The sequence below is a fragment of the Mustela putorius genome, unplaced genomic scaffold (genome assembly GCF_011764305.1).
Source record: "Mustela putorius furo isolate JIRA1106 unplaced genomic scaffold, ASM1176430v1.1 tig00000151_pilon_pilon_pilon, whole genome shotgun sequence".
Classification (NCBI taxonomy): Eukaryota; Metazoa; Chordata; class Mammalia; order Carnivora; family Mustelidae; genus Mustela; species Mustela putorius.
In genome coordinates, this window is record NW_025421296.1 from 12,887,907 (window position 1) to 12,912,816 (window position 24,910).

The 24,910-nt window shown below is 37.4% G+C and overlaps 1 protein-coding gene across 3 annotated transcripts in view; it reads left to right on the forward strand.

The window, feature by feature from the left end:
* The window catches only part of ATP6V1H (ATPase H+ transporting V1 subunit H), a 146,796-nt gene that overhangs the window by 16,766 nt on the left and 105,120 nt on the right, over nucleotides 1-24,910 (forward strand). For 2 of the 3 annotated variants that reach the window (XM_004768821.3, XM_004768822.3), the window contains 4 exons: nucleotides 5,423-5,536; nucleotides 6,364-6,468; nucleotides 9,765-9,818; nucleotides 24,178-24,275. In XM_004768821.3, coding sequence (XP_004768878.1) covers nucleotides 5,423-5,536; nucleotides 6,364-6,468; nucleotides 9,765-9,818; nucleotides 24,178-24,275 — 371 coding nt within the window. The remainder of the gene's footprint in view (nucleotides 1-5,422; nucleotides 5,537-6,363; nucleotides 6,469-9,764; nucleotides 9,819-24,177; nucleotides 24,276-24,910) is intronic. The other variant, XM_004768823.3, reaches the window with a different exon arrangement.

Genomic DNA, 24,910 nt, shown 5'->3' on the forward strand with positions numbered 1-24,910 from the left:
TTCATTAGCATGATAGATTGTTGTTCACCCTTTCACTTTCACCTGGAGGTGTCTTTGGGTCTAAAATGAGATCTCTTGTAAGCAGTATTTTGATAGGCCTTGTTTTTTTTTAATCCATTCTGATACCCTGTATCTTTTGATTGGAGCACTGAGTCATTTTACATTCAGAGCAGTTATTGGTAGATATAAAATTAGTGCCACCTGTAAAGTTGCTATTCCTGTGGATTTTGTCTGTTCCTTTCTAGTCTTTGTTGCTTTTGGTCTCCCTTGTCCACTCAAAGGGCTCCTTTTAATATTTCCAGAGCTGCTTTAGTGTTCACGAACTTCTTTAGTTTTTACTTATCTTGGAAACTCTGTATTTCTCCTGTTGTGAATGACAGCCTTGCTAGGTAAAGTATTCTTGGCTTCATACTTTTCCCATTCAGCACATTGAATATATCATGCCACTGCTTTCTGGCCTGCCAGATTTCCATGGATAGGTCTCTGCTAACCTTATGTGTTCAACTTTGTCGGTTATAAGGACCTTCTGTCCCTAACTGATTTCCAGAATTCTCTCTTTATCTTTGTATTTTGCAAGTTTTACTGTGCTGTATCTTGGTGTTGACCTGTTTTTGTTGGTTTTGAGGGGAGTTCTCTGTGCCTCTTTCAACTTGAATGACTATTTCCTTCCCCAGATTAGGGAAATTCTCAGCCGTGTTCGTTCAAATAAACCTTCTATCCCTTTTTCTTGTTCTTCTGGGACTCCTGTGATACAGATATAGATATTACTGTGCTTTGAGGAATCTCTGAGTTCCTGAGGTCTATATTTTTGATCTAATAGTTTTCTTTCCCTCTTCTTTTCATCTTCATTATTTTCCTTAATTTTATCTTCTGTATTATCTATTTGATCCTCTGCTTCTTCCATTCTCATTGTGATTACATCCAGTTGGTTCTGTATCTCAGTGATAGCCTTTATTTCTGCCTGACTGGTTTTTAGGTCTTTATCTCTGCAGCCAGGGTTTTTCTGGTGTCTTCTATGCTTCTTTCAAACCCTGCTAGTATCCTTATGACTGTTGTTCTAAATTCTTGTTCGGATATATTGATAATATCTGTTTTGAGTAATTCCCTGGCTGTGATTTCTTCTTGTCATTATGTCTAGGTTTCTTTCTTTTGCATATTATGAAAGCTTGTTATGCTTCCTGCTCATGAGAGTAATACTGTATTAGAAAGGGGTAATACACTGTCTAGGGCCTGGAGCTTAAGGGGGTGATTCTGGTATATGGGTGATTTTGGTGTATGCTGTGTGGACTCTGATGTTGTCTTTTGGTAGCTCTATACCACAGGTCGGTACTCTGTACAGAGTTCTTCCTGCTTGGACCTTTAACTAAGTGTGCTTTGATTTGTTTAAGTCTGATTTTAAAAAAAGGATTCTGATTCAAGAACAGAGAAAAGGAAAAGGAAAAAAAAAGCAAACAGACAAATAGAAACCATAAGCCTGATTCTAAGGAATAAGAAAGAAGGAAAAAAGAAAAGAAAAAGAAAACAAAACCTGATCTAAAAAATGAGAAAAGGAAAGAAACAAACCAACAAATGAACAAAAAAACCTAAACCTTATATCAAAGAAAAAAGAAAAAAAGAAAATGAATAAAAAATTAAATAAAAAATAAAAAGTAAAGTAAGTAAAAATAAATAAATAAATAAATAAATAAAAAAAAAGAAAGCCTTGTTCTCGTACCACCAGAACTGAAGCTGATTCTTTGGAGCACTCTGTGATTGGTAGGCTTGTCACACACGGGGGCCTGTGTTAGTCTTCTGAGGGAGAAGCCTGCTGGGCTGGCTCACAGTCACATTTGACATTGTAAGGATGCCCTTGCTGGGTGCAGGGGTGTGGGGTTTGGTGTAGGGGACTCCAGCCTCCACTGGAGGCACTGTGTTTCTCTCTGAAGTCCTATGGTGCTGGTGGGCTGGGTGTGTGTGAGTGTATATGTTTGGAAAAATGGTGCTACTCTACCCTCTTGTCCCCCAGAAGGGGAACTCACAGCCACTGTTGTTTACGAAGTCCTCACAGTATAGTGAACAGTCTTTCCTTGTGTGTCCCTGGCTTTTGTCAGACCCCTGCCCTCAACCTCTCTGTGCTTGGGCATGCCTGGCATCATGGTTCTGTGTTTTAGCTCTGGCCAGGGACTGGGATTCAAAACTCCAAATCTTAAAGGGCCAGGCAAGACTCAGACCCTCTCCCTTACCCCATAGTAGAGAGCCTCCTGGTACACCTTGTTCCATTCTGTCCCAGAAAAGCAGTCTCAGGGCTTATGCAGGGTGGCTGGAGTCTGTTGTGCCCCAGGAAAAGCTGAAGACCAGGTTTTCTGTCCTCTGTGTACACATCTCTCTGCCTGATGAGTGTTGCTTGGTGGGCCTTTCCTCTTTAAAGTCAATAGATAGCCTCTTCCAAGTGTACTCAGGACGGGGAGTGTTCTCTCTTAGTGCAATCCAGGAGTTCCCCACATTGCAGCATCTTTTGTGAACCCTACATGCTGCTTGCTCCCCTGCTCTCACTCTCCCTGACTTCCCTACACCAAAAGGGCTGCCTCCATTTCAGGGCACCATGGCTTTTCTCTCTCCTACTTCATGTCTTTGAACTTTGCATCAGCCATGTTCTGTCTGAAGAGTTCTACAACTGAAGAGGGTGTAGGAGCTACCTCCCACCAAATTATTTGTAACTAGTTATAAGTTATTCAACACAATTTGAAGTGACAGAACCTTAAAACCCCAGTCTCAAGGGTTGGGAGCCTTAAATCCATTACCAAGGGAATCAGCAAAGAGGGTATTGATCGGGAGGAGAGAAAATTGGTAGGGTTGGTCTTTAAATATCCCCAAATTTAGTGTTTGTGTTTCCTTCAGTTATAGTTTCCATTTCTAAAATACTCTAAATCACAGAGTCCTGGGGGCACCTGGGTGGCTTTGTTGATGAAGTGTCTGCCTTGGGCTCAGGTCCTGATCCCAGGGTCCTGGTTTGGAGCCCCACATCAGGTTCCCTGCTCAGCTAAGGAGCCTGTTTCTCCCTCTCCCTCCACCCCCTGCCTCATGCTCTCTCTTGTACTCTCTCAAATAAATAAAATAAATAAAATCTTAAAAAAAAGTTAAGTTGTGCAGATTTTCTTAATCCTCTGATCAAAATGATTTGGTTGATTTAGCTGTGTTGGAGCCATGAGGCTGGCTTAGAGTGCCTTGCTGCTCTGCCATCTTAACTCCTCCTCTGTAAGATATGTTTTTAAGCAGGAATTGAAACCACAAAACCACTTTCTTGACTACAAAGTCAAGAAAAATGAATTTTTTTTAAAGATTTTATTTACTGGTCATCTGGATGGCTCAGTGGGTTAAGCTTCTGCTTTCAGCTAAGGTCATGATCTCAGGGTCCTGGGATCGAGTCCTGTTCAGCAGGGAGCCTGCTTTTCCCTCCCCACCCCGCCTGCCTCTCTGCCTACTTGTGATCTCTCTGTGTCAAATAAATTAATAAAATCTTTAAAAGAAAGATTTTATTTACTTACTTGAGAGAGCGAGCAAGAGAGAGCAGGGGATGGGGTAGAGGGGGAGGGAGAGAGAGAATCTCAAGCAGAATCCCTGCTGAGTGGGGAGCACCATGTGGGGTTCGATCTCACAACTCTGAAATTGACCTGAGCTGAAATCAAGAGTCAGAGAGTTTTCTTTAAAAAGTTTTTATTTGGGTGCCTGGGTGGCTCAGTGGATTAAGCCGCTGCCTTCGGCTCAGGTCATGATCTCAGGGTTCTGGGATCGAGTCCCGCATCGGGCTCTCTGCTCAGCGGGGAGCCTGCTTCCCCCTCTCTCTCTCTGCCTGCCTCTCTGTCTACTGTGATCTCTCTCTGTCAAATGAATAAAATCTTTAAAAAAAAAAAGTTTTTATTTATTTATTTGACAGAGACAGAGCGAGGGAGAGAACACAAATAGGGGGAGTGGGAGAAGCAGGCTTCCCGCTAAGCGGGGAGCTCAATGTGGGGCTTGATCTCCGGACTCTGAGATGATGACCTGAGCTGAAGGCAGACGCTTAATGACTGAGCCACTCAGGCACCCCAAGAGTCAGAGACTTAATTGACTGAATCACCCAGACACCTCAAGGGAGATGAATTTTAAACTTATTTAAAATGCAAAAATATTTTCTGTTCTTTCTGTATGTAGTCTACTTTGTTCAGTTACGTGCAATGATATTACAGTTTTAACTTGGGAAATAACACACCAATGGAGTAAATGATGACCTATCCAAATTTTGAGTCCTTGATAAAATCATCGTAACTTGCAATTGTTATTTTGAATAATAAATGATTCATTACTTAGAGATGTTAGTCTCTTCCTCAAATAGGTACCTGTTAGCAGACCAAGATTAAAAACAATATATTTAAAAAGAATTAAGTGTTGATCTGAAAAATTATTGTTTATGTGGGGTTTTTTTTTTGTGCTTTTACCAAAGCTGCTACTTAGAACTATATTCATTTAGTGAATCAGAAAGTATATTTGAGCCAGTGAAAGGCAGGTAAAATTTAGGTGAGAGGTAGAGTATGCTTGTTTTGGGCTAAGAATTACTTGTTTTTCAAATCCTCTGTCTTTCTGCTAGTGTTATATGCTGTTTTTTTGATATCTTTATCTGCCCTGATTTTTCTATCATAATATTTAGGAGTAACCTGATTTTATTTGTGTGGAAAAAACATTGGTCAGGGTGCAGGCTCAGATTAAATGTAATTTAGATGCTACATCCTGCAGGGTTGAGATCTGCTAGCTTGGCTCACTTGACTTAAAGCTAATCACAATAATTGAAGGTGATTTTATTTTATTTTATATATATATGTTTTTAATTTTTTTAATTTATTTTCAGCATAACAGTATTCATTGTTTTTGCACCACACCCAGTGCTCCATGCACTCCGTGCCCTCTCCAATACCCACCACCTGGTTCCCCCAACCACCCACACCCCGTCCCTTCAAAACCCTCAGATTGTTTTTCAGAGTCCATAGTCTCTCATGGTTTATTTTATATTTTTAAAGTTTTATTTGTTTATTAGAGAAGGAGAGAGAGCATGCACCTGCGCATGTGCTTGTGCTGGTGGGGAGGGGTGGAGGGAGAGGGAGAGAGAGAATCTCAAGCAGACTCCTCACTGAGTATGAAGCCCAAAGTAGGGCTCGATCTCACAACCCTGAGATTATGACCTGAGCCAAAATCAAGAGTCAGGTGCTTAACTGACTGAGCCACCTAGGCCCTTCCCAAAGGTGATTTTATTTTTAAAGTACGTATGCCTGCCCCCCTCATCACCCTGGACCCATAATAACAACTGGAGGAAGAAAATCACACTGACTGATGGGACACAGAATGAAAGGTTGAGAAGCAGTGCACAGTAGTATAATGCATTCCGATTAATGATATTTCTTTTCTTTTTTAGGAAAATCACCAGCGGGTTAGTATTTTCTTTGACTATGCTAAACGCAGCAAGAACACTGCCTGGTCCTACTTTCTGCCAATGTTGAATCGGCAGGATCTCTTCACTGTTCATATGGTAAATTTTGAATTGATCAAATTTCTGATTTGGGGAAGAAACACATGTGGGCTGTTCATGACTTGGTAATGTCCCAGTTCCCAGAGGAGTAAAGGCTGTAATGTTAATTTTTCAAAGCAGTGTTTCCTTATTGATGGTTAGTAGTGTGGGGATATTGGGAAGACAGAGGAGATGGAGTTGCTTTGATACAGTTAAAGTTTTGTAGGGTATTTGTAGAGTTCATTAGCATAAAGGTCTTTGCTAGATTGCATGCAAAAAGAGCTTTAGATTGTGATAGGATTAACCTATGTTTTGCTATAGAAGTAAAATTTTGTTTAGAAGTAGCTACTGTGCTTAATTTTTATTTTAATTTAGTAATTACTTGTTCTTTTAATATCTTAAACAGACTTCTGTTTTAAACTTACCCTGAAAGACTATCTTTGGAAGGCTTAATTAACACTGAACAGTCTTTTATGGAGTATAGAGAAGGTATGAGAGAAGAGTTGAGAGAGTAAATCTTTGTATAAGCCTTTTCTATTCCCAGCGTGGAGTGGGCTGCAGTAGCGGAGCTCCTGAGGCTGTTCATTTCAGTAGATGTCTTTAAAGTTTTCAAATCAAGAACCGCTGTTAGTAAAACATTTTTGAGCATGTGAAAGGAACTATTTAAAAATATATTTTGACTGTATTGCAAAATATATTTTTAAAAATGAAATACAAACTTATTTGGAAGGAGTTGAATATTGAAAAAAAAATCACAGCAAAGTGGTTGTGAGTCCTGCTTTTAAAGGTATATGATGTGATTTTAGAATCAACCAATGTAGTATTCAAATACATTTCTTATTTTTCAGGCAGCAAGAATTATTGCAAAGTTAGCAGCTTGGGGGAAGGAACTAATGGAAGGCAGTGACTTAAATTACTATTTCAATTGGATAAAAACTCAGCTGAGTTCACAGGTAAAAGACACTTTTTTTTTTTTTAGTATCTTTGAAGGGATGTGACACCCATATTCAGCTATTCGGGAAATTACAAAAAAGTTATATTAAAATTATGCCATTTTGAACTTGATAAGTAAGTCAGACTACTCTCAGGTATGGTAGTATGCTTCACTTTTTCTTTCATTGACTAGCTTCAACTCATACCTTTCTGTCTTCTGCCACTTGGGATTTTCCTTTCATGCTTTTCAGTGGGCAAGGAGTTTCTTCCTCCCAGGTGGCTGCCAAGCTCACATAGGTGGAAGAACTGAGAGGAGTTGCACATTCCAGACAGCATACTCATGTAAGGCTTGTAAGAAGGAAAAAGGAAACAGTATAGCAGGATACAGAGTGTTGGCAAGCTTCAGACTGAGAGACTTCAGGTGCAGCTCCCATGTCTGCCTTGGAGACTCTGAACTTTCAGGATTTGTGCAGGAAATCTTGGGTTTGGGGAGAGCTCTTCATAAGTTTCTAGTGAGATCGTTAATGTCCTTCTGGTCACAAAACCAGGCCAAGCTGTCTGACTTGTTACACCAGTAAACAAACTATCTCTGGGCGCTGTCAGGGGAGTTTTACAGACAGCACATTACACAGATCATTGATCAATCAATCCAGTTGTTCTGGTCTTTCTCAAGAGTCCATACCAGGCTTCCAGGTGCCCCCAGGTAAGCCTGGAGCTGCTGGGTACAGCTGCGAGGTAACCATTGCACAGTGGCACCTTCCCAGGATTTACTGTCACTTAGAACATTTGGTCCTAAGGTTAAACATGAAGCCTGCTTAGTGGTCATCTTGGTTGCTTTCAGATCTCTCTAGCTCTACTTCTCCATGAAGAAAATAACTTGGTGGTTAAATGATGGGGAAAATGACAGGTTTTCTGTTTTTGTCTGCATGGTTCCCTGGGACAGGCAAAAGGTAGGACACTTATGGTGGCTCAGTGGTTCTTTCTTTTAGGCTTCCAGTGACTAATATTAGTGGTAAGGGGGAACTGGGAGTGATCTCAGAAAGGGAATGAAATGAAGGTGGGTGGGGAAGGAGTATTCTGGGGGAGAAAGCATAAAAGAGAATGGGATTTTGGTGTGGGAATGTCTTATGTGAGGAATGGGACCAGGAAAATAATATAGGTACTTAGTGCATTGTAATAGTGTTCGATTACAAATAAATGTCTGTTTGAAATAAATTTTTGTAATTCAGATTTCAGGTGACATTATAATAGATTTTAATTTGAGACATAGGAGAGACACCATGACATTTACTTGGTTTACTTTTTGTTTTATCGTTGCTTGCCTTTTTGGGGAAATCTAATTGTCTTTTATATTTGAATAGGGATATTTTGGAGTGTATTGAACATTATTATTTTTTATGTCAATAGCATAAATCTTAACAGTCTGTATGGCTTAGGGTTTTTTTTTTTTTTTAAGATTTATTTATTTTAGAGAAAGAGAACTTGAGAGCAGGGGGAGGGGCAGAAGGAGAAGGAGAGGAGAAGCAGACTCTGTTGAGAAGCAAACTCTGTTGAGCGTGGAGCCTGTTGCAGAACTCGATCCTACAATCTGAGTTGAAACCAAGAGCTGGATGCTTAACTGACTACTTGAGACATAGGCACCATGGCTTAGTTTTCAAAGGTATTTTTACAAGAGCCACAAATTTGTGGATTTTACTGAATTTGTGAAGTATTTAAAAAACATACTTAGAACATGAAAAATAGGTGTGTGAAGATGAGCTTTTAAATTTCTAGGTGTGTATCATATAGGGTCAGAATGCTTAACCTTCCCCCTACCCCTTTTTTTCTTTTTTGAAATTAGTTCTTCATTTGAACAACTTCAGTCTGTTTTTGCGTTAGCTTTATGGTAATGGTAATGAGGCTGTGTTGTAACTGGATTCATAAAATGAAAATTGGTAGGAAAGAATGTATACTGTAGCTTGCCACTAACATTTTGGGTTGTTTCATCTTAGATTTTCCCTCACAAGAATAACATTTATATTGTGCCTTGCAGATAATTTATTACTTTTGGAATGATTAACTATGTTATAACTGTGTCCAAGAATTGGGGGAAATATCTTTATCATCAGTAGTGGAAGCAAAATATTTCATTGTCTAGAACAGTCTTTATTAGAACAGAGCTTCTTGGTATTAGATAAATACTTTAAAAGACCTTTTCTTTATCTTTCTGGTGCATTCTTCTTATCATCAAGTCTTTGGCTTTAAGTAGTTCTGGTGCAGTGTTTCTGCTTTCCAAGTCCTGCTACAAAGTGACTCTTCAGGGTGCTTAGGCCCCTTCTGGCTTTGCCTCTCAGAGTCTGGTCACTGCTTCTGCTAGGATCTGAATTGCCCTGTCTCTTTTGCTGTGGGCAGACACTTATTCCATAGCTTTCTATCAGGATCAAATTACAGACTTCTTGTTTAAGGAATGAAACCTAGGATTATTTGGCATTCTGTTTGCTGTTTTGCTTAAATGTCACGTGATGGCACTAGATCTCTTTTTCTCTATTGTTAGTGTTTTCTCCCTCATAAAAAGAACCACAATTTCATAATTTTAATAGAAATAAACTTTCAAATGTCCAAATTAATTGCAAGTTTCGATATTTTGTTGACTTTATAGTGACATTTAAGAGCTTTTTCTTTTTTGGTAGTTTAAGCATTCTCTATGGGTTGCAGGTGGTCTCATGCCTGGCAATTAGTAGATACTAAATAAAATCAGTTTGAGTAAAACTAAATAAAAATTTCCTTTCAGAAATTCATTACTACTTTTCTCTTGTACATTCAGCCTTTGGCTTTCTACCTTAACTTTTCTTCATTCATTTTTATATATCATTTAGACATTATATAACATGTGAAGTTCTGATTGTCATTATAACTTGCTAGGATTGCTGTTGATAATCTAAGTTCTGTGTAGAATCTTCCCATTACTAGACATCTATTTTAAAAGCTTTGCCACAAAATATATTGTAGATGGTTCAGTTTAAGATGGTCCTCTTCCTTGAAAAACAATTCAGTAAGTAAATTCTGAGACTTGGAAATTTGTACCAGCTTCACTTACAAAATTTAGTGGAGCTTAGTATTCAGTTTATTATTGTTCCATTTTTAATTAAGTTGTCTGGAAGACTGTAATATTTAGAATATTTTGTGTCATCCCCATGCTTTTTATTAGTTGATGATACTCCATTAAGTAGGATTAGGAAAAAAAATTATAAAATTTGCTTAGCTCCCTTTCATAAGCTGATAAATTAGGATAAAATTAAAAACAAAACTAAGTAATAAGTTATTTATTTCGTAATAGAAACTGCGTGGTAGCGGTGTCGCTGTTGAAACAGGAACAGTCTCTTCAAGTGATGTAAGTATATTCCTTCTTAATTCACTGGCCTCCTAACACCATGAATATAAGTTATTTTGAGTCATTTAAAATTTTAAAGATGTTTACTAGTTCCCCAAATGTAAAACCATATTAACCTTCAGTTAGGTTAATAGCATTGTAAAAACTCTATATTTATGTATATATAAATATTTATGGTCTGTTGGTAGACAGGAGACTTGCTCTTCCCTGTTGCTCTTCTTTTCAGGTCCCCTTATCTTAGACCTGAGAATCAAGGCAAGAGTCTGAATTCAGATGTACAGCTGGAGTGAGAAATCATAAAGTTACTTATTCTCTTCATGCTTTCATTGTTTGATAACCTGTCCAACATCTGCTTAACAGATATGTGAACAGTGTGTCAAGGAGTTGGAAACATTTCAGTTTCCTGATGGGATAAAGCTCATTACTTGCACAGTGTTGTTCAAGGCTTTATGTAGGGTATATGTTGGGCAGAACCCCTACCTGCCCTTTTTTTGGCCTAACTCTCCCCACATTTTTGTAGAGCCCAAAGGGTAAAGGTTAAAATTAATCACGTCTCCCCAAGTTTCCTTCTTGGTTGGACTTATCTTCCCCATTTGGGAGCAGTTTATCTTTGTTATATTTTGAATACTTCAAGAACTGGCAATAAGTTTGGACAAGTAAGGGTTGGCATGATTAGAGCTAATTGAGAATAAGAGAGGGAAAAAAGAAAGAAATGTAGGTGAGGTGCATCTATCTTCATTAGTGGGAAATATCTCTGGGAAACTGGAAGGCATCTTCAGAGGGTGGTGTCTCCCACCCGCCTGTGGTAGACCTAAATAAAGCTGTGTAGGAGCCTTTTCATATCCATATTAATTAACAGTACTTCTGTAATCAGCATGGAATATATCTGTTTGTGTGCTCTGACACTGGAGGTGACAGCAGAACCCATTTTCAAAGCCAAAAGCAGGGCTTCTCTTGGGGCAGGTATTGAAGGACTTGACAAATAGTGTGTTAGGCCAGAAAATGGCTGTTAACCTTCTGAAGAGGAATCAGAACAAGGTGTAGAACTACATGAACAATCTTGGGGTCAGAGTGGGGTAAGGAGGTGATAGGTTGGAAGTCTAGATATTCAGTCATAAGCGCATGTTTAAATTGAGAATCTTTTATTTCATGACTTGAGTTTTTACGGGTTTGAAATTCTGAAGAATAATTTAATTCATGTTTTGGAGTTATTGATAAATTTTTAAAAAGGTATTTAAAGAATTATGTATCTTATAAATTTGAGTGATTAACATGTTTGTAAATTATTAAAGCTTACATAATGAGTAATGTTCTTTTCTGAAAAACATGAACATGATGTTCTTTTCTGTCCAGTGTATTTGAAAAATAAAACTAATTAATTGAATTGGCATACATTAGTCAAAGTGGTTTACCTGGTAGACTCCTACACATACATCCCAAGCAGAATTAGCATCAGAGGTAATAGTAGGTAAGGAAAAGATGACCTTTGAGTTTTGACCTTCTTCCCTTTCATACCCTTCAAACTTTAAACATACTTGCTGTCTCGTCCTGAAGGTTCTTACTTTTTCTGATGGCTATCTACTTGGAAAGCAGACTTTGATAAGTTGAGCGTAACGTGGTAGCTTCTGCTCTGATATGATTTAATAGGGGAATCTGAATTGGTAACTAATATTGAGCTCTTATTATGTGCTCGGCACAGTTTTATTCATTTACATTTACATCTCCTTGAAATATTCATACTTCCTCTCTTGACTTAGGTCTTACTGTAAGCCACATTGTATAGATGTGAGCAGTGAGGCTGCGCAGAATGGCAATACAGTTTTTGTGAAGTCATTCAATTAATGAGTGGCAAAAACCCCAAAGGAAAGAATTGTTTGCCAAGAGAATTCCTTTTGAGGCAATAGAAGTTGCAGTTGGGCCTTTAGGCATTATCCAAGTTGCATAGCTTTCTCAGACATGTAAAAATATTGGTATTATATTTTAAAAATCCCTTTCAGTTTTCTAAGAGCATAGAAAAGCAGTTTGGGGGACGCCTGGGTGGCTCAGTGGGTTAAGCCTCTGCCTTTAGCTCAGGTCATGATCTCAGGCTCCTGGGATCAAGCCCCACATAGGGCTCTCTGCTCAGCAGGGAGCCTGCTTCTTCCTCTCTCTCTGCCTGCCTCTCTGCCTACTTGTGATCGCTCTCTGTCAAATAAATAAATAAATCTTAAAAAAAAAAAAAAGAAAAAGAAAAGAAAAGCAGTTTGGGAAGTTGCATTACACGATATTGCCACTTGATGTCAGTGTAAAACAGACACAAGTTTTATCCTGCAAAATGTGAAATAAGAATCATTCAATAGTCTTACCTTTAAAATGGTCACGGAAGCATCATTGTAAGTTATGAGTGGATCATGAAAAACGTTTTTATTTAAGTGATGTTATATAAGTAGACTTTCATTAGCAGGCATTATGTTGTTTTTGCTTGGAGATGAAAATAATAAATGATACCAAATCTTAACACACTTGCCTTAAGCTGCTCAGTTCTTTCCTGTCTGATGTGAGTATTATAAGTCCTCTGAGAAAGCTGCACAGCTGTGAACATTGATTAGTGCTGATCCCCTGATAAGAAGATGAATACGGTGATCTCTCAGAGGCTTTGCAACATTTAGAAAGAATCTGGGAATTTCTTGTTTGTTTCTTTTCTTTTTCTTCTGTCCAGCTTCACTTAAACTTGTGTAGGAAGAACCAAGGTGATTCCCCATCTAACTGTGTCCTGATCTCTGTCTATGTTGTGGATACAGTTTGGCATTAGTTACTACTAGATAAACATCGTTTCATTGATAGTAAGTAAAGTTGATGAAGTTGCCAGGTTCTCATTATTTCTTCTTGCATTTTAATGTTCTGGAGCAGTTCTGTCCGTCAGGACTTTCCATGATGTTGGAACTTTCCATTATGGTAGCCACTGTGTGGCTATTGAGGACTTGGAAAGGTGGCAAGTGAGGAAATAAATTTTCAATTTTGTTTAGTTTTTTTAAATCAAAATATATGTCACGCACCATAAAATCCATTCATTTGCAGTTCAGTAGGTTTTAGTATAGTTACAGAGTTGTGCAGCTCTTATCACAATCTAATTTTATAACATTTTTAACACCTCAGAAAGACAACCCTGTACACATTAATAGTTATTCCTCATTCCTGCTCCCCACTCCCAACTGGCAACCACTGGTCCCCTGTCTCTCTTTCTCTTTCTGTCTCTTCTGGCCATTTCATAAAAGTAAAGCACATGGAGTGTGGTGGTTGTCTATGACTGGCTTTTCTTTTTTTAAAATTTTTAATTAACATGTAATGTATTATTAGCCCCAGGGGTACAGGTCTGTGGATCACCAGGTTTACACACTTCACGGCACTCACATACGCTCCCCAGTGTCCATAACCCAGCCACCTTCTCCCTACCCCCCTCCCCCAGCAACCCTCATTTTGTTTTGTGAGATTAAGAGTCTCTTATGGTTTGTCTCCCTCTTGATCCCATCTTGTTTCATTTTTTTTCCCTACCCCCTAAGCCCCCCATGTTGCTTCTCAAATTCTTCATATCAGGGAGGTCTTATGATAATTGTCTTTTTCTGATTAACTTACTTCACTCAGTATAATTCCCTCCATCCACTTGGTTGCAAAAGGCCAGATTTCATTTCTTCTGATGGCTGCATAGTGTTCCATTGTGTATATATACCACATCTTCTTTATCCATTCATCTGTTGATGGACATCTAGGTTCTTTCCATAGTTTGGCTGTTGTGGACATTGCTGCTATAAACATTCGGGTGCACATGCCCCTTCGGATCACTAGTTTGTATCTTTAGGGTAAATACCCAGTAGTGTGATTGCTGGGTCATAGTGTAGCTCTATTTTCAACTTTTTGAGGAACCTCCATGCTGTTTTCCAGAGTGGTTGCACCAGCTTGCATTTCCACCAACAGTGTAGGAGGGTTCTCTGTTCTCCGCATTCTTGCCAGCAGCATCTGTCATTTCCTGACTTTGACGGTCTTCTTTCACTTAGCATAATGTCTTTAGGATTCATGCATGTTTTAGCACGTAATAGCATTTTAGAATGAGAGAAATGATAGATTTGGCTTTTGGCCAAATTTCTTAAATTGTTTTCTGTGGCAGTTATAATATCCTCTTTAATATGAAGATGGTTTTACTGTTTTTAATTTAATGCTGCACTGATGCAGCACTTTTCGGTCTTCCAGAAGAGTTAGAGTACTTTAATGATTTAGTTCTTTACTACTTCGTTGTTAACTACATTGAAAGTGATGCCCAAGTAGCAGAAATAAGTGGGCTGTGTCAGGAATTCATACAGCTCAGGCCTGTTACTTAACTGGGATCTGCTCTGGCTGGTGAACTATGAATTCTGTGAGGACTCAAAGTAATTCATAATCAGTTAGGCGTCTGTGTAAGTTTCAGGAGCATTGTTATTTACCTAAAGCAGTTCCTGGAGGATTTTCATTTTTAATGGCCTTTTATCTTCTTGCCACAAAATTAATGCATTTTAAATATTGGGGATCATTAAAATAAATGCACAGAATGAACATTAAGGAAGGAAGACAAGAATCTGTGAGTTTTGTTTTTCTGATCAGATTTTTTGGGAGGACTGTCTGGAGGTATATTCTGGCAATACAAAAGAAATTTAAGTGATAAGGTATTTCAGTATAAGATTTTCTTTTACAAATCATTGCCAAAGCACAGCACTGATAATAACAATAAATAATCTAATATGGTGCATTAGATGTGTTCTTTGAAGTTGTATACAAAGCAATAATTTATAAAGTAAGTAATATTTTCTTAAGTTCATAATTTTTCTGTATAGTAAAGAATCTTGTTACATGACTGAGCCAATTAGGTTGAAAGCATCGCTTGAAGGAGATTTAGATATTTGTAAATTAATAATGAAATTACTTTTTTTTTGGTAAAACAAGCATAAGACTAAATTATCTTAATTTAGACATTAACTTAATCTTAGTATTTTATGAGTATTGACTAGATCTCTTTGAGTGAGCCAACTTCAAGAGAATTCTTGAACTCATATATGTATTTTAGTTCCTGCATCTGAGGTAATAATAATATACCTTGTGATTTTTTGTGCTTTGTAGAACTGATTAGAATTCAGATTTGAGGAGATTTTCTCCCTTTAATTTGTTGGGGCTGGTATTTCTCTTTATTGATGATAGAACAGTTTTGAAGATTTTAAGTGATTTGCCAGAGATAATTTGGCAAAACTCCTGATAGGCAAAGCCTCTTCTCTTTTCCCTTCCTTTGTCTTTTTGCTTTTTCTTTTCTTTTTTGTTTCTTTTTTTAAAATTTTTTTAATTTAGTTTTTTTATTATGTTCAGTTAGCCACTGTGTTTTGTTTTTATAATTATGTCTTAACTCACCCAGAGTAAAATGCTCAGATTTTAACTGTTCAGCTAAATGAATTTACATGCCCTGTGTCCTCCTGCTCAATATCTCCCTTTGACTAAACTCTCACCAAGGTTACTGTTTTCATGGTATCTATTACCAGTGATTAGTTTTGCCTAATCTTGAGCTCCATTGTAGTGGGATCATATACAGTATGCTCTTATGTATCTGAATTCTCTTGCCAGTATTGTACTAGTGAGATTCATTCATGTTGCCTTTAACAGAAATTCATTGTTTTTATTGCCATAGTAGTAATAATCCATTAAACGAATATTCTCTATTCTGTTATTAGTGGATATTTTGGGTTACTTCTAGTATTTGGCTATTATGAATAATCCTGCTATGAACATTCTTGTACCTGTCTTTGGATAGCTGTGATCACTGTAATCACTTGTGCCTGGAGCACTTAATTCTAGAGTGGAATTGCTGGGTTGTGAGGTATATGTAAATTTAGTAGATACTACAAATCAGTGTTCTCAATCAATTTACATGTCCCTCAACAAACTATGGAGAATTTCAGTTGTTCCAGTCCCAACTGACACTTACATTGTTTTGTGTTATTTTTTTCTGTCTTGTGTTATTTTTTAAAGTGAATCTGTAATAGAGTTAAAATGACACACAAATATGCTCACACTCACTTTTTAGTTCTACAAGAAAAGATTTGTACAATATTCATGAAACATTAAATACTTTTGGGGCTGTTAAAATCAGCAGTCCTCCATTTCACATAAACTTGGCTTCTGGAATCTATTTTAGTCACGTATGTGTTTGAAAAGTTCAGCTTGGTGCTTCACCAATTCCACTGTACTGTGCATTTTTACTCTGTGGGACAGGTGCTTTTTATGTAAAGCTGAACTTTTCAAGCAGACATGTTATTTCAAGTGCCCACGATTCCAAAATTTAAATGAATATTTGCTCTTTCTCATTTAGTTTGTACTTAAATCCCAGCATTATGAAGGTGAATATTGAAAATAATGTCTATAAATGTTTTTATAAAATTAGTTTTATTTTGGTACAATATCACTGTTTTTTATGTTTATCTTTTGTTGCCTGCCTGCTTTCTGATTCCTTAAATTACTTTGTAATTCTGCAGAATATGGATCTCTGAGATCATATTTGCCACAAAGGGGAATTTTACCAGTTGCTGTTTTTCCTGTGATGTGATTATTCCACCATAAAGTAGGAGAGTTTGCATTTCAGCAACACTGGAAGATTTCTCTTAAATGTGTTGAGAAATAAAAATAGTTTTTCTGTACCAGTGAGTTTTGCTGCAGTGAGAGGTCATCTTGTGGCCAGTTCTCAGCCTAGGATGTCTGGTACAGCACAGAGAACTCTGGCTAAACCATGAAGAGAGTGGATTCCTAGGACTAGTCCAAGATTAACTCACTCTCTTAATTTCAGCAAATTACATCTCCTTTTTAAGGCTCATCTGAAAAATTGGGAATCATAATATTTCCCTTTTATTTTTAATAATTTTTCATTAATTTTTAATTTTAATTCCCTTTTATTTATAATTTAATTTCTCTTTTAATTGTTTAAAAATCCTTTAAAAATGTTAATAAATTATTTTTATAAAACATTTTAAATTTCTTTTTTGAAAGAAAAAAGAAATTTTTTGATTAGTTGTGAAGGTTAGAAGATATATTTTGATTCTTGAAAAAAACAAAAAGTTTACCTTAAGGAAGAACTCTGATTGGATGACATTTAAACAAATACAATTTAGGAAACAATGCAATGAGTACCTAAAATATCTTTTTTTTGTGTGTGTATTTTGTTGCTGTTATTTAGTCAGTCCAAATTGCCCATATGGGTGATACTTTTGTTAATGGAGAAGTGAATTACTTTAGCAGTTTGTTTATTTACTTCATAGAGAGAGAGAGAGAGAGAGCATGAGCACGGGGGTGGGGGTAGTGGGGAGGAGCAGAGAGAGAGGGAGAAGCAGACTCCCTGCTGAGCAAAGAGCCTTGATGCAGGGCTCTACCCTAGAACCCCAGGATCCTAGGATCATGACCTGAGCCAAAGGCAGATGCTTAATGGATTGAGCCACCCAGGCATCCCTACTTTAGTAACTTAAATGAAAATTATCATCTGGCTTAAGTGAGCTCTTTTACCATAAATATTTTCTAGTAAAATAGGGTGATATAAGGTACAGCCAGAATTGACTAGCAATTTAAATTAGTTTTCTTAAAAAAAAAATTTTTTTTTTAAGATGGTGAACTTTAAAATTTTTTTTTAAGATTTTATTTATTTCTTTGACAGAGATCTCAAGTAGGCAGAGAGGCAGGCAGAGTGGGGGGGGGGGTGGGAAGCAGGCTCCCTGTGAATGGGTATTGTTTTATCAAATGCTATTTCTTTACAAATTGATAAGATTATGGCATTTTTTGTCTTTAGCTTGTTAATATGGTAGATTACTTTATTGGCCATGGTGTATAGCTCTTATAAATAATGTAAAAAAAACCCTATGAAATTTATCATAATCCCCCTTTTTTTTAGTGTACAGTTAAATAAGTAGTGTAAAATATATTCACATTACTATGAAGTAGATCTATAGGCCTTTTTTTCTTCTTGGAAATCTGAAATTCTATGTCCATTATATAACTTCCTTTTTTTCTTTCTCCCCAGCCCCTGGTCACCACTATTCTACTTCCTGTTTCTGTAAATTTAACTACTTTAGCTACCTCATATAACTGGAATAATCATACAGTATTTGTCTCTTTATGACTGGCTTATTTTTTTATTTCTTATTTTTTAATTTTTAAAAATTTATTTGACAGAGAGAGAGAGTAGGCAGAGAGGCAGGCAGAGAGATTGGTGAAAGTAGGTTCCCTGCTGAGCAGAGAGCCCGAGGTGGGGCTCATGACCTGAGCCGAAGGCAGAGACTTAACCCCTGAGCCACTTAGGCGCCCCTTATATTAGTTTTCAAATTGAGATAAATTTAAAGAAAGTACTAGACAGTTACATAAAATCCATACTACCAAAAAGATTTAGTTTCAGCTCCAAAAAGAAATGATAATGGTGCTGTGTTGTATATATATCTGCAGTATTGATTGTTACTAGGATAAAAATGTTAATTATGGGACCATATCTTTTAAAGTCCCACTCATTTGGAATTTGTGTAAGATATAGTGAAATTTGGTTGTATTTCTTTTGTTTGCTCATTCAGTCAAGAAATACATATTGAGTACCTACCAGGAACAGTGCATGGTGCCAAAAGCATAGCACTGAATGGGATGGGCAGGACTTCATCTTAGGACAGCATTAGACAGTAATTAATTACACACTGTGATTATTTTAGTACCCTTCCGGCAGTGCTTGTAAGAGAGAAGCACAGGTCCTTTACAGTTAGGGGTTTCATTTGTGCAAGTTTGCTCAGCCTTACTGAGGAAGCAGAGGGATGGGGCCTGTGCCTCCACTGTAGGGAAGTGTTTGGAGAGCAATGGCAGAGAAAGGTGAGGAAGTGCTGCTGTAGAGGTGCAGGCGTGGGGAGAGTGAGGAAGGAAGGCAGGCAGGCCCAGGGTATTCAGGACCTTAGATCACATAGGGTTTTAGGACTTTTCCTCGGCAGGGGGAAGCCATTGAAGAATATTAAGAATATTAAGGAGTCACATGGCATAGAGCAGCCACAGGAAGGAGGGCAGCATTTATAAGTGCATGGCCCTGGTTCTGCCATCTTGCAGCATTAGTGCTCTTCCCTTCGAATTGCTGCATGGCTTACTTTTTTACTTTCCTGGGACTCTGTCACTTGTCTCTTTAGCAGTGAGTCCCTCCCCGAGGATACTATTTAAAAGAACACCCATCTCCTTCTCTGCATTTCCTGTTCCCTTTCTTAATGGTATTTTTGTCATATTGCACTCTAGTTCAATGTCAAACTCCAGTACGCTCTGTAATTCAGCGCTTTTCCTCTTTCTCCATTAGACGGTAAGATTCCTGATGGAAGGGATTGAGTTCTGTTTGCATGGTTGTGTGTTCAGTGCAAGTAGTGTCTTACACATAGCAGTCACTCAGTAAATATTTGTTGAATCAATATTGTTGAATCAATACTGAATACAGACTAGTAGAACCTTTCTGGGGACTAGTTGAGGACGTAGAATGATGGAGACCTTATGTTCCTTATTAGTTTCTGACATTCCAGGCAGTTTGGGGTTGTAGCTGTCGAACAGTTTACTAGAACTGTAAGGGCAAATGGGCTTCTTCATCTTCGGTTGGATTCCAACTACAAATATATTTGAAAAAAGAGTGGAGTTCCTTCTGCATACCAGATAATGTAAGCAATAGAGTAAATGTTGTTGAATGAAGGAATTCTTCAAACTTGAGAGAGCACAATGGATTTAAAAATCCTTATATAGATGATTAAAAATGTGGCAGATCTCTAAGTATAAGATTTCTTAAATGGAAAAAGAAAATTGCAAATGAAAGTTAGGGTATAATCTTATTTGTATTTTTTGAGAAAAGATGTACATATAATGCATAGAATCTGCATTTTACACAGTGGTACTGAGGGGTGATGAGTGGGAGGTTTTATTTTATGCCATTCTATATTGATTGGCTATTTTTAAAAAAGATTCTATTTTATTTTTATTTACTTATTTATTTAGAAAAGATTTATTTATTCTATAGAGAAAGTGGGAGGAGGGTGAGAGAATCTCAAGCAGACTCCCTGCTGAGCACTGAGCCTGATGGAGGGCTTGATTTCACAACCCTGAGATCATGACCTGAGCTGAAACCAAGGGTCATATGCTTAACCAACTGCACCACCTGCATGCATGCCCATTGATTTTATCGTAAATGTGTACAAAGAATTTCATGTAGAATTAAGGTCAGTAAAATTCATGTACACAAATATTAAAGAGGTTTCATACTTCTTGTCAAGTCATACTTCTAGTTCATAACTATACTTAGGACCCAGAAGCTGAGCATAGGCGATGTCCTTTGGAGTTCTGAGCATAGGAGTCAGGGAGACTCAGAGACTCATAGGAGTCAAGGGGAGTCAGCTGGAAAAGGTGAGGATCCAGTACAGCTTCAAGGGAAGGCACAGAGATTTTTTTCTTCCTTATTTGCTTCTTTGTTGTGACATTTCTGTTTGGAAGGAGCAGGATTTGATTATCTCAAATACTACTTCATCAGTTTGGCAGTTTTATATACTGTCCTGTAAGATAGACTGTTTCTCTGCCATTCACTTCTTGTTCAGCTTGTCTTTGAAATCTTGTGAGATTTCAGGATTTTCTATTAGCAATTATAGCTATTTTAAGAATGTTTTAAAGTCGTAATAGAATAGGAGATTCTAGCAAAAAGAAAAATATATGCAGCAGGAAAAGATCAGGATTGTGTTTACATTGAACAGTGTGGAGGGTAGTAATACATTTTTATATTCTCATGGAAATGAGCTTAAGGGAACAGATAATACAGAATTTGGGGGCTTCTATATTTTGTCCCTTTTTTTTTTTTTTTTAAAGAAACCGTATCTTACTAGGCAGAAAACAAAAATCACTTGACTTGGACAAAATATATCTTAAAACTTTTTAAGTTTTACTTTTTTCCTCCTGAAACCAAATGGCATGATTAAAAAAAAAGAATGGAATGAATATTTAATTTTTCAATTAGCAGACAAACATTTTTAAAGTGCTGGATTTTTGCCGTTGTTGTTGTTCTTGTTTTTCTTTTGCCAGGGACTATGCTTAAATGCTGAGATTAAGAAAGACTCCTCTTTTGCTCTCTGGTTGAATGAAGATGATTGAGACACATGCACACACTCACGCAAAGGGATTTACAAATAGAGGTTTATATGTGGCACATGGAAGTGATTAATTCCATCTGGAGAAATCAGAAAACAGTAGTAGTTGCAGCAGCAAACATTTGTTGAATATTGTATTATAGGTACCATTGAAAACTCTTTCATACATTAACTAATGAAATTATACCAACATTCCATGGGATTTGTCCTGTTATCTCCATTTTATAGATAGGAAGCTCATTCAAGGTTATGTAGTTTGCAAGTGGCTGAGTGTGGCAGGCTGATTCTGGAGCCTTTGTTTCTAAAGATTATATACTATATACTCTATTATACTACTAAACTATTACCATACTATGTACTACTGCCTTTCTTTCATGGTGGGGGAGTTAACAATTGGTCTAAGTAAGACTTGGAGCAGGTAAGTCCATTCAGAAAGTGAAGAGAATGGGGCAGAGTTGTTCAGTTAGTAGTTGGGGATAGAAGTCTGGTTCTCAGGTGAAAGTAACTTTTGGAACTGACATTTTAAGTTCAGTGGTGATCCTAGAATTTGCCATACTAATGGCTTGATAAGATACAAAAGAGGTAAAAGTTTGGTGATAACTCCTTCAAGAAACTTCATGTATTGGGAGGAATAAAGATGCAGAGATCGGTACAAGGTTTAGGGACAGCTTTAAGGTGGGCAAGGTTTGAATATATTTGGAGGCTGAGGAGAGGAAAGCTATCAAACAGAGACTGAGAATGTAGAGAGGGGTCTGATGGACAGAGCATCGTGTAGGAGGAATGGGATTAAGACTGTTCTGGGGCTGAGGGTTACAGACAGGAATAAGTTTGCTGGTCTCCTAGGTGAGAGAGAGGCAAGAATGGCTATAAGCATGGTTCGGTTTAGGGGTGAGATGTTGGCTACTGGCAAATCTCTAACTAATGGTATGCATATTTTCTCATACTGCTGAGAGGGAGGGAACGGTGTAGGACAGGAGGATAGTGGTGAGTATGGTGCCTGGGCAATGGCAGAGAGAATAGACCAGAAGTGCTTGAAGGCTTTGCAGGATTGTATAATTTTCTCTAGCAGTACTGAATTACTTTAGTCTGGAAGTAGAGATGGTGACTTGTTGGCTTGATTGAAGACTGATTTTTTTAGAAAAAAAAATTGTTGAGTAATTTTATACATGACAGTAGTAGGACACATGTGAGTAAAAGATAATGAAGTGATATGATTTACTTTGTTTAATTGAGGGCAATACTTCTATCATTTGCCAGTGTTGCTCTCACTGTACACTTTGAAAGTGATTTCTGGGATGGTATTTGGACCACTTCATTATGTATAATAGGTGCAAATACAGTTTTAGAACCAGGATCTTTTTTTTTTTTTTTTAAATTTTATTTATTTATCTGACAGACGGAGATCACAAGTAGGCAGAGAAGCAAGCAGAGAGAGAGAGGAGGAAGCAGGCTCCCCAATGAGCAGAGAGCCCGATGCAGGGCTCGATCCCAGGACCCTGGGATCATGACCCGAGCCGAAGGCAGAGGCTTTAACCCACTGAGCCACCCAGGCATCCCTAGAACCAGATCTTTAACATGCACATTTATAATGTGAATCTGGAAGCTCTGTGACAGTGAATAATCCATATTTGAAATGTATCGTGTATTTCAATGTAACATAGTAAAATGGACAGAGAAGAGAAAAGCTTCCAGTGAACGAAGATATTTCTGTGTTGAGAGGAAATTGATGATAAATGGAAGAGGGGAGAGTGTCATAGGTTTCATTTTTATTCATTATATGTAGAAACCTTGCAGGGCTCTCTCTCTAAACAAGAAAAAATGGAATTCCACTTTCACAAAGGATTACTACCTGCTGATTTAATTGGAAAAATAACATTCTTTTTTCCATAATGGAAGATTGTTTTAGAGCTGAAAATTCACTTTTTTGGGGGTCATTTCTGCTAATGTTTTGAGTATTTAGACAAGTTATATTACTGGATACATAATGCTTTTGGGCATCGTGTTTACTACTTTCTCTAAGATAACCTTTTCTTGATAACTTTTGATAATTCCACCAAATGTACTTATATCATCGTGTTTTTGTAATTGAGTACCTAGAATTTCCTTGAATTGTTGCGTTTTAATGAACTTTGAGTTAAAACACAGAACTTAGTAGCATTGTGTACATTAGGTGTTGTGAATTTTTATAACATTCTTGATTATCTGCCTCCCTACTTACTTATTCTTTCTCTCCTCTCCTCTCTTCTCTTCTTTTCTTCTTTCTTTTCCTTCCTTCCTTTTCATTTTATTTTTTAGATTAAATTAAATTTTATTTTCATGTTCTTTAAGGCTAGAGTCTGAAAATCCCACTTGTCTCTGTTCTTACAGATGTTAGGCTCATGGTAAACATTTAGAGAAGAGCCCAGGCCAGGTGTTGCTATTAGCTTTGCTAAAATGGAGGTGTCCTCATTATTCCTGGGAATATTATTCCTGTTTATTTCAGGTTCCAGATTTAGCCACAGTTTCCCTAGAATGGTACAATTGAACTAATAGTTGTTAAAAAGTATAGAGCAAAGATCTTTTTCAAATATCTAATTAGATTTCCTATATGCTGTAATATATATATTTCTAAATTCCTATTTATTGAATTTCTACAAAATGTCTGGCTGATGCCAAATGAATTACTTTACTTAATCCTACCAGTACCCCTTTGGGATATTTGGGGGGCATCACCCCCAAATACATAAAGAAATTGAGTATTGGAAAGGATCAGTGACTCACCTCAGACCATTTAAATACAGACTCATCTCAAAGCATACAGTTTTATCTTTTTAATTTTATTGTCATTCTTTGATATTTCTGCAGTTATGGAGAGCAGTATTATCTCTGTAGTGCCTCTCTTCAGGACTAAGTGAAACATTGCAAGATGATAACATTTGTCAAGCCATTATCAAGGATATAGTTACTTTGTTCCTTGATTTCCCTGTGTGTTAAGTAGTCTTGAACTATATAGGTTTAATTTGACAGAGAAGTCAACTGCATTTCTAAGAGGTGGAGAGGAGAACAAAAATGGAGGTTGATTTTGAAAAAGTAGCAGGAACTTTCGGAATGTCTTACAGTAAGAAACTCGGTAAAAAATCCAGACTTTTTGTATATGCATGATCTCATGTCTTTAAGTGTTTTCCAATTTTAAAAACCTTGTGCTTCTTCTTGCATAGAGTTCTCAGTATGTGCAGTGTGTTGCTGGGTGTCTGCAGTTGATGCTTCGGGTCAATGAGTACCGCTTTGCCTGGGTAGAAGCAGATGGGGTAAACTGGTGAGTTCCCTTTTACTTTTAATGTAGAATAACATTTGGATGCATCTCTTCTTGACATTTTCAAGGAAGTTAATACATTTAATCCTCTAAAATATATATATTTTTCATGTCTAACAGTAGATTATGTTAACCTTCATGGAAGTCAGTTACCACTAAATGGGATGTTTCCCCTTAACCTCACTTGGCCTGTGTTATTTAAGAGGTTAAGAACTCTTAACGCTTGGTAGAACAAATTCTAGGTATTCAGAATAGAACAATAATTATAAAAGTATCTTGTAGGGGCGCCTGGGTGGCTCAGTGGGTTAAAGCCTCTGCCTTCGGCTCAGGTCATGATCTCAGAGTCCTGAGATCAAGCCCCTCGTTGGGCTCTCTGCTCAGCAAGGAGCCTGCTTCCCTTCCCCTCTCTCTGCCTGCTTCTCTGCCTGCTTGTGATCTCTGTCTGTCAAATGAATAAATAAAATCTTAAAAAAAAAAAGTATCTTGTGGTAAATGTAGGCAGAAATCAGTAAGATCTTATCCACAAGAATAAATATAATCCATTCTTCATAATGTAATTAGACCATTCTCTGTGGAGTCCTGATTTGCAGGTTCAGAAACTTTGAGGAGCTACCCTCTGAGGTCAGCAAATGTACTTA